Source organism: Saccopteryx leptura, chromosome 3 (assembly GCF_036850995.1).
Source record: "Saccopteryx leptura isolate mSacLep1 chromosome 3, mSacLep1_pri_phased_curated, whole genome shotgun sequence".
In the NCBI taxonomy this organism is placed as follows: Eukaryota; Metazoa; Chordata; class Mammalia; order Chiroptera; family Emballonuridae; genus Saccopteryx; species Saccopteryx leptura.
This window is the reverse complement of record NC_089505.1, coordinates 70,732,310-70,745,533: the sequence shown is the minus strand read 5'-3', so window position 1 is coordinate 70,745,533 and position 13,224 is coordinate 70,732,310. Positions and strand designations below refer to the sequence as shown.

Below are 13,224 nucleotides of genomic sequence, written 5' to 3'. Positions count from 1 at the left end.
TGTATTTCTTACAATCTTTGAAGTCAAAATATCATAAAATGTGCTCAACAAATGCTTAAAGGTCAGTTGTAAATAATATAAAAAAGGGGGGAAGTCATATTCTGAAATTCCTGCAAATCTTTTTTATCATGCTTTTTACTTTAAAAAATTTCTTTTGAAATGTCATAATAACCTGGAGATGTTTTCTCTAAACGTATGTACCCTGATTGACCAATGTCACCCCATTAAAATTAATAAAAAATAAAAAATAAACTTCTGTCAAAAGTCAAAAATAAATTTCTTTTGAATGCTGATGCACAGCATTATTCAGCAGCTGACAGACTCTGGCATCCTGCAGGAGATGCCAAACCTCTTTCTCCAGCAAACTTTTACCCTCTTTTATTTGATCCAGCTAATAATGCTGTTTGTCTTTTTCCAAATAGTTTCAGATATATGGAAAAAGCTTATATAGGCAGATGAGGACCCTCAAACCCCTCAGCAAGATCTCCTGAGCATAATTTTTTTAATTTATTTTTTATTTTAATTTTTATTTATTAATTTTAGAGAGGAGAGAGAGAGGGACAGAGAGAGACAGGGGGGAGGAGCTGGAAGCATCAACTCCCATACGTGCCTTGACCAGGCAAGACCAGGGTTTCGAACCGGCGACCTCAGCATTTCCAGGTCGACGCTTTATCCACTGTGCCACCACAGGTCAGGCCTGATTTTTTTTTATTTTTTTGAAGTTGGAAATGGGGAGGCAGTCGGACAGACTCCTGCATGTGCCCAACTGGGATCCACCCAGCATGCCCACCAGGGAGCGATGCTCTGCCCATCTGGGCTCTGTTGCAACCAGAGCCATTCTAGCGCCTGAGGCAGAGGCCATAGAGTCATCCTCAGCGCCCGGGCCAACTTTGCTCCAATGGAGCCTTGGCTGCGGGAGGGGAAGAGAGAAACAGAGAGGGAGGAGGGGGGGAGGGGTGGAGAAACAGATGGGCGCTTCTGTGTGCCCTGGCCGGGAATCGAACCCGGGACTCCTGCACGCCAGGCCGATGCTCTACCACTTAGCCAACTGGCCAGGGCCACTAAGCATGATTTTTTTTTAAATTTTTTTAATTTTTTATTTATTCATTTTAGAGAGGAGAGAGAGAGAGAGAGAGAGAAAGGAGAGAGAGACAGGGGGGAGGAGCTGGAAGCATCAACTCCCATATGTGCCTTGACTAGGCAAGCCCTAAGCACGATTTTTAAGCTCTATAATGACCAAGAGGAACAGAAAAGGCAGACAGAGCCCAATAGAGATCAGGCAAAATACCAGCTCTTGGCATATGCCCTTAAAGGTTCCAACGCCCTGAAGGGGCCTCATAGGACTCCATCAGGGCCCTGCTTCAAGAGTGGAAAGGAAGGTCATTGAGCTAAGGCCTACCAGGCTTCTTGGCGCCCCCACCAGTGCCATATCTTTGCTGTGGGAAAAAGGGACACTGGAAGGTAAGCTGCCCCCTCGCTCCTCTAAGGGAGGGTTCAGTCTCTTCCAGCCCTGCTCTGGCCACCTCTGATCTAACCTTGCCCGGCCTGCTGGGACTTGCCACTGAAGGCTAAAGGTGCCTAGGGCCGTCAGTCCCATCTCATGTCACTGTGGACGAGCCTAGGGTATTTATTCCAAGTAGCAGGTAAACTGATCTCATTTTTTATGGTCACGAGGGCCACTTACTATGTCTTGCCTGAATATTTGTGTTTTTATTGATCCCTGGAAGATCTCTGTTGTGGGTGTTGATAGTCTTATTTTCTGCTGCTTTGCTTAATATATAGTGTTTCCTTTATTCCTCCTGCCTTAATGCCCCATGCCGATTTTAGGCTGGGACCTACTCTTAATTTAGATGAATTTACCTCTGCCACCCAGCATAGTATATCCCATGGTTCTCTTCACCACGCCACAGCTGCCGAGCTCCAGGGAAGGGCACCCTGGGTTCATCTCTCCAGTTTAAAGAAAACAGAAGCTCTGTCTCCATACGTGCTGCAGATGGCTTTTCCAGTCTACCTGAATCGTTACCAGCTAGAAGCAGCGGTCATTGGGACTTGGACTCTAGCTGCAAAGTGTGGAAATGTGACCACAACTCCAATGCCTTGTGGAATTTTCCTGAATGTATGTGACTCCTGATCCTTGGAACAGTTCTCAGACTGAAGTGGGGTTGGGTTACATTTACAAATAATATGAAGCGGTGATGGTGTCAACATGGACTTGGTGAAATTACATTAAATGTTAAGGACATTTAAGACTAAGAATTTTATTTTAGATCCTGCTGTATTAGTTAAGACTTTGCTTGATAATCTAATAGGCTTTAATCACTTCATTGTATTAGGACACTTGTTATAGTATCTGTTAGCATTGGCTATTTCAATTTTGTTATTTATTTTATATTTTTCCAGACTGCATCCAAATCAGAACATGGGAATTCAGAAAAGTATGAATCACAGCACACGAACTGAAGTTTTAAAAAATATAAAAGGGGGATCTGTTGGGGACTGAATAAATAAACAGGATATTTTTGCAATGTGGACAGAGGTGCTGGGCCTAACCCCCACCTCACCTGCCTAGTTAACAAAGAGCTATACCTGATTCTCGCTTGTCCCACCCATGATCTCCAGAAGAGGCTGGAAGCTAGTTTCTTATTGGTGTAAAGTGACATTTGAATGGTATGGTGGGGGCTGTCTTTGAGCTGTCTTGGAAATAACTGAATTGCTAATGGACCACCATTTTTTCCCTGAATAAAGACGGATGTGTCTTTGGGAGCAGCCATGTTATGGCTCAGGAACAGTAGAGAATTTTCCGTGCCATCCTCCCAAACCCATCTGTAAGTATATATCTTTAAGTCTCTATCATTTATTCAATTTCATACCTTTTCCTGTTCTAGACCCCATAATAGACTTTTTGTGGCTGGACCGTGACCCATTAGCAAATCAATGACTTTTCTGATTACAGTTTCCAAGGCAACACAAGAGTTCCACCAAGTGCAAAAAACCCCCACCGATACATAAACATACACAAATAAGCCAGTCTTTCCTTCTGAGAAACATGGGTGGGGGGAGGACGAGCATCACAACTAACATGGAGGTGTGGGGAAGGGCTTAGCTTTTTGCAAGTGAGGTGGGGGGTTGGGCAGCAGCCAGTCCCACACCTCTGTCCCCCAGAAATAACTCTAAAAAGCCTGTTGATTTTTCAGTCCCCGACACATTAGGGAATAAAGCAGAGAATAAAACAAAAGTCACCTGGGCCTGGATCATTTTCTTCTGTTTTGGGAAATAGCCAGCAACCTGTATATTCTTGTCTTTGTCTTCTCTTGATATGCCCTAAATTTCTAATTAGAAATTTCACTCTCATCAAAAGTGTTCCCAGAAAGGACAATATCTAGGTCTTGCAAACTCCTCTTTCTTCATTCTTTTATTATCTCTTCCAAAGACCTGTGGGATGAAAAGCCAAATTATTTTCAGGTTTACATTCCCCTTGCTGTGCACTCACCTTAACACACGGTCCCCAACACTTATTTGTTTTTATTTGGTTCCTTAGAGATCATACCTCAGACAATGAAACATAAGACACTGAAGGTATAAAAGTAGCTTGAACATGGCCCTGGCCTGTTGGCTCAGTGGTAGAGCATCAGCCCAGCGTGTGGAAGTCCCGGGTTCGATTCCCGGCCAGGAGAAGCACCTATCTGCTTCTCTACCCTTCCCCTTCTCCTTCCTCTCTGTCTCTCTCTTCCCCTTCCGCAGTCAAGGCTCCATTGAAGCAAAGTTGGCCCTGGCGCTGAGGATGGCTCCGTGGCCTCTGCTTCAGGCGCTAGAATGCTTCGGGTTGCAACGGAGCATCGCCCCTGTGGTGGGCATGCCAGGTGGATCCCGGTCGGGTGCATGTAGGAGTCTATCTGACTGCCTCCCCGCTTCTCACTTCGGAAACAAAACAAACAAAAAAAGAAAAAAACTTGTGGTGGAGGAGGGACGTGGTCCAGCAGCCTGAGCTCAACGCAGAAGCGGCCAGGGCCCCTGAGCTTTCAAACCTTCTGCTGTCACACCTCTCGCCACAAAAGTCAGTGGCCATCGCCCCCTGACGGCTTTAATACCAAAACCAGCCCAGAAACATGCACACACTGACATCCCTTTACGGTCCCACAATCAGTGGCTCCAAGTTATTTAAGAACCTGACCCAGACTTCGTGGTCATTCACCAACGCCAGCCCGCAGCTGTCAGTCACCTACAGGAGGAGTGACCCGCGAAGACCCTGAACCCTGACCTCTTGACTCTTGGTAGTTGGTCTCTTCAGACCTTTCATCACTGACCACCAGCGCCCCCCATGATTGAGCCCAAAGCCAGCCAGGAAACGACTCCTGGCTCCCCGCCGGGCGCTACCTTCACCGACTCACAGGAGCGGCCACTTACCTAGCGAACCACAGACACACCCACTCCCGGATCCGACTCGCTTCTGAACTTGCAGCGACCTCTGCAGGGCCTCACTTACTTGCCTAAACTTCTCTGCCTTCCGGCCTCCTTTCGCGAGAACATCCGACGAGGGCCCGCAGTGTTTCTATGGAGAAAGGAATACGGTGTCTGGCTTTTCTTTATGAGGTCATATATCAGCGCCGCCGCCGCCTCGGCATCCTGGGGGCCGCCATCTTTGCACGTACACAAGGCATTTGCGTCAGTGGGCGTACGGTGCGATACTGACTGATCGTAGCCTTAAGTTTCCCCTTTGAGGTACGTCACCCCGACATGATTATGGAAAGGTTTTTCAGAGGCTTGAGGTCTCAGAAGGCAAGCGTCAGGTGGGATTAAACTCGTTTTTGTAGGGGAAGGCGAAAGGCGCCTATGTTTCAAACGTCGGAGCTTATCAAGACCAAAACATCCGGTTGTACAATCTCAGCGGCCCTGAACAGCTATGACGCTTCGTACAAAATTAAAATAACCTCTGGACACCGCAGCCACTAGTCTGGTTGCGCAGAGATTTAGAGGCCTTGTAAAAACTCTAGCACATCTGACAAAAAAGCTGGCGAGGCGATATAACTGTCTGGGGCTCGCGCCTTTCGGCAGCCCCTGGGCGCGGCCATCTCTGAGGAGGACCGCTGTCCGTACAGAACAGAGTCGGGAGCGCGCAGCGCGGACGGCAGGTGGCAGTGCGCTGGAAAGACCCGCTAGGTTTGGAAAAGTGAGATAGTATGTGGGGAATACGATGCTCACAAAGGGAGCAGAAATGATGGACGTTGTGAGCCCTTACCAGCCCAAACACAAAACATGCTACATACATCCTGGGAAGACACTTAACTACCCTATCACTACAGTCTGTATTTTATGAACAGACATTTCGCGTGTGTACTTTTGTGTGTGAGACACAGCTAGAAGGACAGATAGGGACAGACAGGAAGGGAAATGAGAAGCATCAATTCTTTACTTGTGGCACCTGTTGTTCATTGATTGCTTTCTCATGTACCTTGAGGGGCGGGGGGCTCCAGCAGACTGAGTGACCCCTTGCTCAAACCAGATGAGCCCGCGCTCAAGCCAGTGACCTCGGGGTTTCAAACCTGGGTCTTCCGCCTCCCAGTTACACGCTCTATCCACTGCAGCAAAACCCTGTTAGGAAGTGCGTGTACTCTATCTGGCTTCTTTCATACGACATAATTGCTTTTTGTTTTTCCTTTTTTTTTTTTTTTTTTTGTATTTTTCTGAAGCTGGAAACGGGGAGAGACAGACTCCTGCATGCAACCGACCGGGATCCACCCGGCACGCTCACCAGGGGCGACGCTCTGCCCACCAGGGGGCGATGCTCTGCCCCTCCGGGGCATCGCTCTGCAGCGACCAGAGCCACTCTAGCGCCTGGGGCAGAGGCCAAGGAGCCATCCCCAGCACCCCGGCCATCTTTGCTCCAATGGAGCCTCGCTGCCGGAGGGGAAGAGGGAGATAGAGAGGAAGGAGGGGGGGGGTGGAGAAGCAAATGGGCGCTTCTCCTATGTGCCCTGGTCGGGAATCGAACCCGGGTCCCCCGCACGCCAAGCCGACGCTCTACCGCTGAGCCAGCCGGCCAGGGCCGTTTTTCCTCTTTTTAATTAATTAATTTATTTATTTTAGAGAGCGGAGGGAGAGAGAGAGAGAAACAATGGGGGGTGATGGGAAGGAGCACAAAGCATCAACTCCTATATCTGCCTTGACCAGGCAAGCCCTGGGTTTTGGACCAGTGACCGCAGCATTCCAGGTCGATGCCTTTTTTTTTTACAGGGACAGAGAGAGAGTGGGACAGATAGGGACGGACAGACAGGAATAGAAAGAGATGAGAAGCATCAATCATTAGTTTTTCGTTGCGACACCTTAGTTGTTCATTGATTACTTTCTCATATGTGCCTTGACCGTGGGGCTGCAGCAGACCGAGTAACCCCTTGCTCGAGCCTGGTGAGCTTTTTGCTCAAACCAGATGAGCCCGCGCTCAAGCTGGCGACCTTGGGGTCTCGAACCTGGGTCCTCCACATCCCAGTCCAACGCTCTATCCATTGTGTCACTGCCCAGTCAGGCCTCCAGGTCAATACTTTATCCACTGCGCCACCATAGGTCAGGCGATGACATAATTGTTTTGAAATATCAGCTAAGTTTGTTCCTTTTGTTGCTCCATATTCATTATATGGATATTTCAAAATGTGTTGAATCATTCATCAGCTGGTGGACCACTGGGTTGTTTTCAATCTTGGGGGGGGGGTGATACTGCAAATGGAACTTCTAGGCACATGCAAAAAATAAAACGACCTCAAAAACTGGATTTCCCACAGTCGTATGCATCTTTATCACCTCACCAAGAGGTCCTGGCCAGGCGTTTGCAGGCCTACTACTATTTCTAGCCCTGCTCCAGGTCCCATTTGTAGTAGCCCCAGCCCTGAGCTAGAACACTCACTCACCTGGAGGAAGCCGAGATATTGAGAACGGGCTGTGGCAGACATCAAGCTCATCTACTTGCTCACATTATGTTCAACCCCGTAGGCCCTTATAATTCTCAGAATGTTCCAGATAAAATCAGCCATAGCTGGCCCTGGCTGGCTGGCTCAGTGGTAGAGCATTGGCCTGGCGTGCAGAAGTCCCGGGTTTAATTCCCAGCCAGGGCACACAGGAGAAGCGCCCATCTGCTTCTCCACCCCTACCCCTCTCCTTCCTCTCTGTCTCTCTCTTCCCCTTCCGCAGCCAAGGCTCCATTGGAGCAAATTTGGCCCGGGCACTGAGAATGGCTCCGTGGCCTCTGCCTCAGGCGCTAGAGTGGCTCTGGTTGCAACAGAGCGATGCCCCAGATGGGCAGAGCATCGCCCCCTGGTGGGCATGCCGGGTGGATCCTGATCGGGCGCATGCGGGAGTCTGTCTGACTGCCTCCCCGTTTCCAGCTTCAGAAAAATACAAAAAAAAAAAAAAAAAAAATTAGCCATAGGTCAAGACCAGAAGTCAGTTCCATCTTCTGACTCCTCCATCAGTACTATGCTGGCCCAGTCTCTGAAGCAAGATGGTGGAACTGTCCCTGCTTACACCTTTGGCCTGTTCTACCTCACCTTTACAAGGTAATCCTTGTAAAACACAAATCATGACATTTTCTTGTTCTTAATTATTTAATGATTGCATCACAAATTAAAATAAGTATTGAGATGGCTAAATTTAGGTGATTAAATATATTGGAGTGAATTTACCCAATAATCCAGGGTTTGTGACTGAAATGTAGGACAGAGAGTGTTCTCTCAGCAGGACTCATGCTTTTTAACAGAATATCTTTATTGGATCAAGGGAATGATTGCGTAGAGGCAAGAGGACAACAGCTCCACTCACATGAGTAAGAAGGAATGAAAAAAACATAGGAAAATCACATGTCCAATAAAGCGCATCACAGAGAAGATGGGATCTTTGAAATGCTGGCAACTCTTAAAAATTATAAGCCTGTGAACAAATAAATAAAATAAGAGTTCTTCTCCGATATATCCCATGAGGATTTTACCTCCTTCTTGGACCAAGGTGTGTAAGCTTTTTATTTTACTTATCCTGGGAATCCTATTTCTTTTCTGTTTTCCTCTTAAATTCAGGCAGACATTGAGTCTTTCAACACACACACACACACACACACACACACACACACAGTATGAATGGAAAGAAATACTAAAATCATCATATACCTGTCCCTTGATTCGTATCTTCATGAACTGGCAACTGCAGATAATGTGTACAGCTATATCTTTTCTTGAGAGACGTTCTTATTCTACTTCTCGGGAATCAGCCTCTCCTGGGTCTTCCAACCTCACCTCCTCTTTGTAAACTTCCTACTTGACCACTGCTCTTTCTTACCCTACTTTGTTAAATATTCATCTTTAGAAGACCCTAAAGTTAAAAAAAAAAGGGGAAGGTTGAAGAAATTTTCTCACAAGGAAGGTAATTTTAGTTCCTTGTAAACAAAAAGTCTGAATTCATTCAGGAGTTTCTGTGAAGACAGTATAATATATGGCACAAGTGTACAAATCAGAAAATAGGGAGATGTGCAGTTAGCAGTCGTTACAGAGAATAAGAGCTTAATTATAATGGAGGAAAGATTGAAAGATTATGAGAACAGAGCAAGAAATGAAAAACAGAACCTTTGGATAATTTCAGAGAGGGGCAAGGACAAGTGTCTTAGTGCATTCAGGCTACTGTAACACAAAACAACAGAAATTAATTTCAGACATTTCTGGAGGCTGAGAAATCCAAGATTAAGGCACCAGCAAGTTCAATGCCTGGTGAGGACCTTTATAACTTAATCACCTCTCAAAGGCCCAGTCTCCTAAAACCATCACCTTTGGGGGTTAGGGTTTCAACATATGAATTTTCAGGGGACACAAACATTTAGTCTACAGCAAGACACTAAGGAACCATATAAACATAGAGATCAGGTTATGGTGTGGGCATCACATTCCATGTAAGGTTGAATGTTAGGAAGGGAAACCACTATTTCCCAGTGCAGCAGAAAGATGCTCTACTTAAAGATGATGCAGAATTAAAAGCTCTCTGTTTGGAATGAGGTCTGGAAGGCAGAATTTCATAGCAGCGGAGGTGGAAGAAATAGGAAGAGGCGCTGCGGTAATCGACAGAAAAGGAGATGACTTGACAAACCTAGAAAGAAGAGAACTTGGCAAACACCAAAAAAATCAAGGCGTACATAAAATAAGCAGGAATCAAGTCTCAGAAGACAAAAAGGTAGATTTCCCTCTAAGCTCCAAAGAGAAAGGTCTCAAGTGGGGGGCAGGACACGAGGAGCTGCTGGTTAGGTTTCCTTAGACTGGCACCCTGTGGCACCTTCCCTGACTAGAACACGCCCTCCCCGTCCCCCCACCTTGCTGGTTCTCACCCACTCACCTGGACAGCTTTCGCTGTGGGTTTTTCTATTGTCCAGTGTTCCTCCCTTCATTCTAGTTTGAAGAATGGATTTGGTTTGCTGGCTTAATGTCCTGTTCATAGGAAATGATGGAAGACTTCAACACATGAAATTGGGCTACCAGTGGTCGGCAAACTCATTAGTCAACAGAGCCAAATATCAACAGTACAATTGAAATTTCTTTTGAGAGCCAAATTTTTTAAACTTAAACTATATAGGTAGGTACATTCCTTATCGAGGTAGCGCCCACACATGGTATTTTGTGGAAGAGCCACACTCAAGGGGCCAAAGAGCCGCATGTGGCTCGTGAGCTGCAGTATGCCAACCAGGGGCTAGGAGGTACAAGATGGGAGAATGCTACATTTTTTAGTTTTCATATCTGCAATGTGAGGCTTTTCTCTCAGGAGAGTGAATATTATATACTCTTTTCTAGAGCCAGAGAGGGATCTGAGAACCCACCAGTCGAGAGCACTACAGAGACTCTGAAGCATTAAGCAGATAAGAGGAAAGGCCACTGACTGAGGCCCCACTGACAGAGGGGCTGTCCTCACCCGCGGACACCAGGCTGCTGTATTTCTCCAACACCGTAGCCCAGTACAGGTTCCTCTGATCAGGGCCCAGGAACTTCCATTTCTCTCAGGTGAATCCATGGCCACATCCTCCAACATCAGTGGTTCCTGTAATAATAACACAGTCCTATTTAATAGGAAGTGCTTTGCTTTTCTTGATATATGGAAGGAACATAAAAGAAGTTATTCTGCTTATTTTTACCATACAGACTACAAAAATACAACAATTAAAAGGAAAACACTTTGCCCTGGCCGGGATAGCTTGGTTGGTTAGAGCATCATCTGGAAGTACAAAGTTTGCCGGTTCGATCCCTGGTCAGGGCACATACAGGAGCAGCTCAGTGTTCCTGTCTCTCTCTCGCTGAAATCAATAAATAAATAGTTAAAAAAAAAAAAAGAAAAACACTTTGTAGTAGAATGAATTATTGGAATATTCTGCTATTATCATTCAGTCTTCAAAACACTAGACATTTCTATAATGCGTAGCCATTAATTCCCCTAGCTAACCAAGAATCATATATATGTATATGTGCACCTACTGGCCAAACACTATACATTCATGAGTCATATCAAGATTAATAAAACATCGCTCCTCAGACTGCTGGCTAAGATCAAGTGAAGACTAATAAAATATAGTATTACAACTCATCAAGGGACTTCCCAGGCATGGTGGATCAATCAGAACAGTGGCCGAGACAACAGATGCCAGAATTATTAAGATACAGCATGTTGCCTGACCAGGCGGTGGCGCAGTGGATAGAGCGTCGAACTGGGATGCAGAGGACCCAGGTTAGAGACCCCAAGGTCACCAGCTTAAGTGCGGCTCATCTGGTTTGGGCAAAGCTCACTAGCTTGGACCCAAGGTCGCTGGCTCGAGCAAAGGGTTACTTGGTCTGCTGAAGGCCCACAGTCAAGGCACATATGAGAAAGCAATCAATGAACAACTAAGGTGTCACAACAAAAAATGATGATTGAGCTTCTCATCTCTCTCCATTCCTGTCTGTCTGTCCCTATCTATCCCTCTCTCTGACTCTCTCTGTATGTCTAAAAAAAAAAAAAAAGAAACAGCATGTTTAGTACATGTGTTTAAAATGTTGTAAGGAATGAAGCATTGTAATATAGCTGAAGAAAAGGAAACTATAAAGAGACAATTATGATCACACACATATATGTTTAAAGCATATCAGAAGCATAGAAATTACCCAAAACAGTCAGGGTTCATTACAATTAAAAGCTAGAAATTAACATCGGCCCAGAGAAGGCACACGAAGTGTGGACAGAATCCAGAAAAGTTCTAAACACAGAGCTTCCAGGTATTCTCCCTGGTGGAGTCACAGGAAGTATTACTCTGTTGCAAGCATGTGACAGTAGGCAGGGAGTTCTGCCAGCTAGAGAAGCCCGCCTTGGCCTGATGATGTCCAGTCTTCACTGTGGCTCAATCATGTCAGCCTGGTGGGACACTGCTGTGCCTGACCTCACTCCCTGGCCTCTCAAGATGTCCAGTGACACCATGTGGTCCACAGCTCCCACTGTAAATCACACTGTGGGTGTGGCATTTGCCTTAATCCTTTGATTTTAATCTCTTTCCTTTTTATAACAAATGTAACCTTGAGGATAACAAGTTTTCTGAGTTCTCTGAGTCCTGGAAAATCAGGAAACCTGAGGAATCTGCAACACAAGCGGGAACTTCCTTATTTCATAATTAGATATATAACATATAAATATTAAATATATGAATATGTGTTGCCTTTACTTTTTAAAAAATGACCTACTTGATTCACGGCTACATTTTCAAGATTCCAGGCCCTGGCTAATTGGCTCAGTGGTAGAGAATCAGCCCAGTGTTTGAATGTCCTAGGTTTGATTCCTGGTCAGGGCACATAGAAGAAGCGACCATCTGCTTTGCTTCTTCACCTTGCCCCCTTGCTTCTTTCTCCCCCCCTCTCACCCCTCCCCTCCTGCAGCCATGGCTCAAATGGAGCAAATTGGCCCCAGGCCCTGAGGATGGCTCCATGGTCTCAACCTCAGGCACTAAGAAGAGCTCAGTTGCTGAGTAATGGAGCAACTGCCCCAGATGGGCAGAGCATTGCCAGGTAGGGGGCTTGCTGGGTAGACCCCAGTTGGGGTCATGCAGGAGTCTGTCTCTCTGCCTCCCCACCTCTCACTTAAAAAAAAAAGATAAGATTTCAATGATTTTATATATGTGTGTATCACTCATATATTTAAGATTCAAATGATTACATGTATATATATATTTAAATGAATTGATAATTAAATCTCAAGGCCCTCTCTTCTCTTCAGAATATAAAGGATGAAGCTGAAAGTTCCCCATGCAGGAGTCACCCCCAGTCACCTTATTAGAACAAAAGAACAATACAGTAAAATATATGTATATACAATTAGTGCTTGAAGAACTTAGACTTACTTGAAAGACTGAAGGAAAAGTAACATTTATCAGGTCTGTCCCAGCAGCACAGGGGTCCTGGGCCTCCAAGCTTCAGCCTCTCAACCACAGACACACAATGACCTCCCCAGATACTGATCATATGATCCTACAGTCAAACCTGGAAAAGATACCGTGATTTACTAAGGACTAGTGAACTCCGTTAGTTAGCCCAATATAAATTTCCAAACTTGAATGGCATTTGTTGACAAATATCACTGACAAATGTGGGCTGAATTATGTTCCCCAAAATCCATATGTTCAAGTCCTAACTTTCCAGTACACCTCAGAATGTGACTGATTTGGAGATAGGGTCTTTAAAGGGGCAACTAAGTTAAAATGAGGTCACTAGGATGGGATCTAATCCAATCTGACTGTTGTTCTCATAAGAGATTAGGACACAGACACACATAGAGGGACAACCATGTAGACACAAAAGATGACTATCTACATGGCAAGGAGAGAGGCCTCAGAAGAAACCAACCCCGATGATAACCTTGATCTTGAACTTCCAGCCTTCAGAACTGGGAAAAATAAATTTCTGTTGCTTAAGCCACTCAGCCTGTGGTACGTTGCTATTGACAGCCCTGGCCAACTAATACAACCACCCCAACTCCAGTTCTCCATCACTGAGCCAGACAAGGCCAAGTGACCCACTAAGACCCTAAACCCTGACTGCAGTACTCTGGATACAAAATGTGTTGGCCATTGTCTGACTTGTGGTGCAGTGAATAAAAGTGTCGACCTGGAATGCTGAAGTCACTGGTTCAAATCCCAGGGCTTGCCCAGTCTAGGCACATACAAGAAGCAACTATGAATTGATGCTTCTCATACCT

At 45.7% G+C, this 13,224-nt stretch overlaps 1 protein-coding gene across 1 annotated transcript in view; it reads right to left on the bottom strand.

Moving 5' to 3' along the window:
- Window positions 1-12,381, bottom strand: part of LOC136399250 (zinc finger protein 432-like) — a 69,121-nt gene extending 56,740 nt beyond the window's left edge. The window contains exons 1-5 of the mRNA XM_066374260.1: window positions 12,371-12,381; window positions 9,928-10,053; window positions 9,358-9,449; window positions 4,405-4,549; window positions 3,241-3,432 (exon numbers count right to left, since the gene is read on the bottom strand). Of these exons, the coding sequence (XP_066230357.1) occupies window positions 3,241-3,255 (15 nt within the window). The 5' untranslated portion in view covers window positions 3,256-3,432; window positions 4,405-4,549; window positions 9,358-9,449; window positions 9,928-10,053; window positions 12,371-12,381. The remainder of the gene's footprint in view (window positions 1-3,240; window positions 3,433-4,404; window positions 4,550-9,357; window positions 9,450-9,927; window positions 10,054-12,370) is intronic.
- Between the last annotated feature and the right edge of the window lie 843 nt (window positions 12,382-13,224).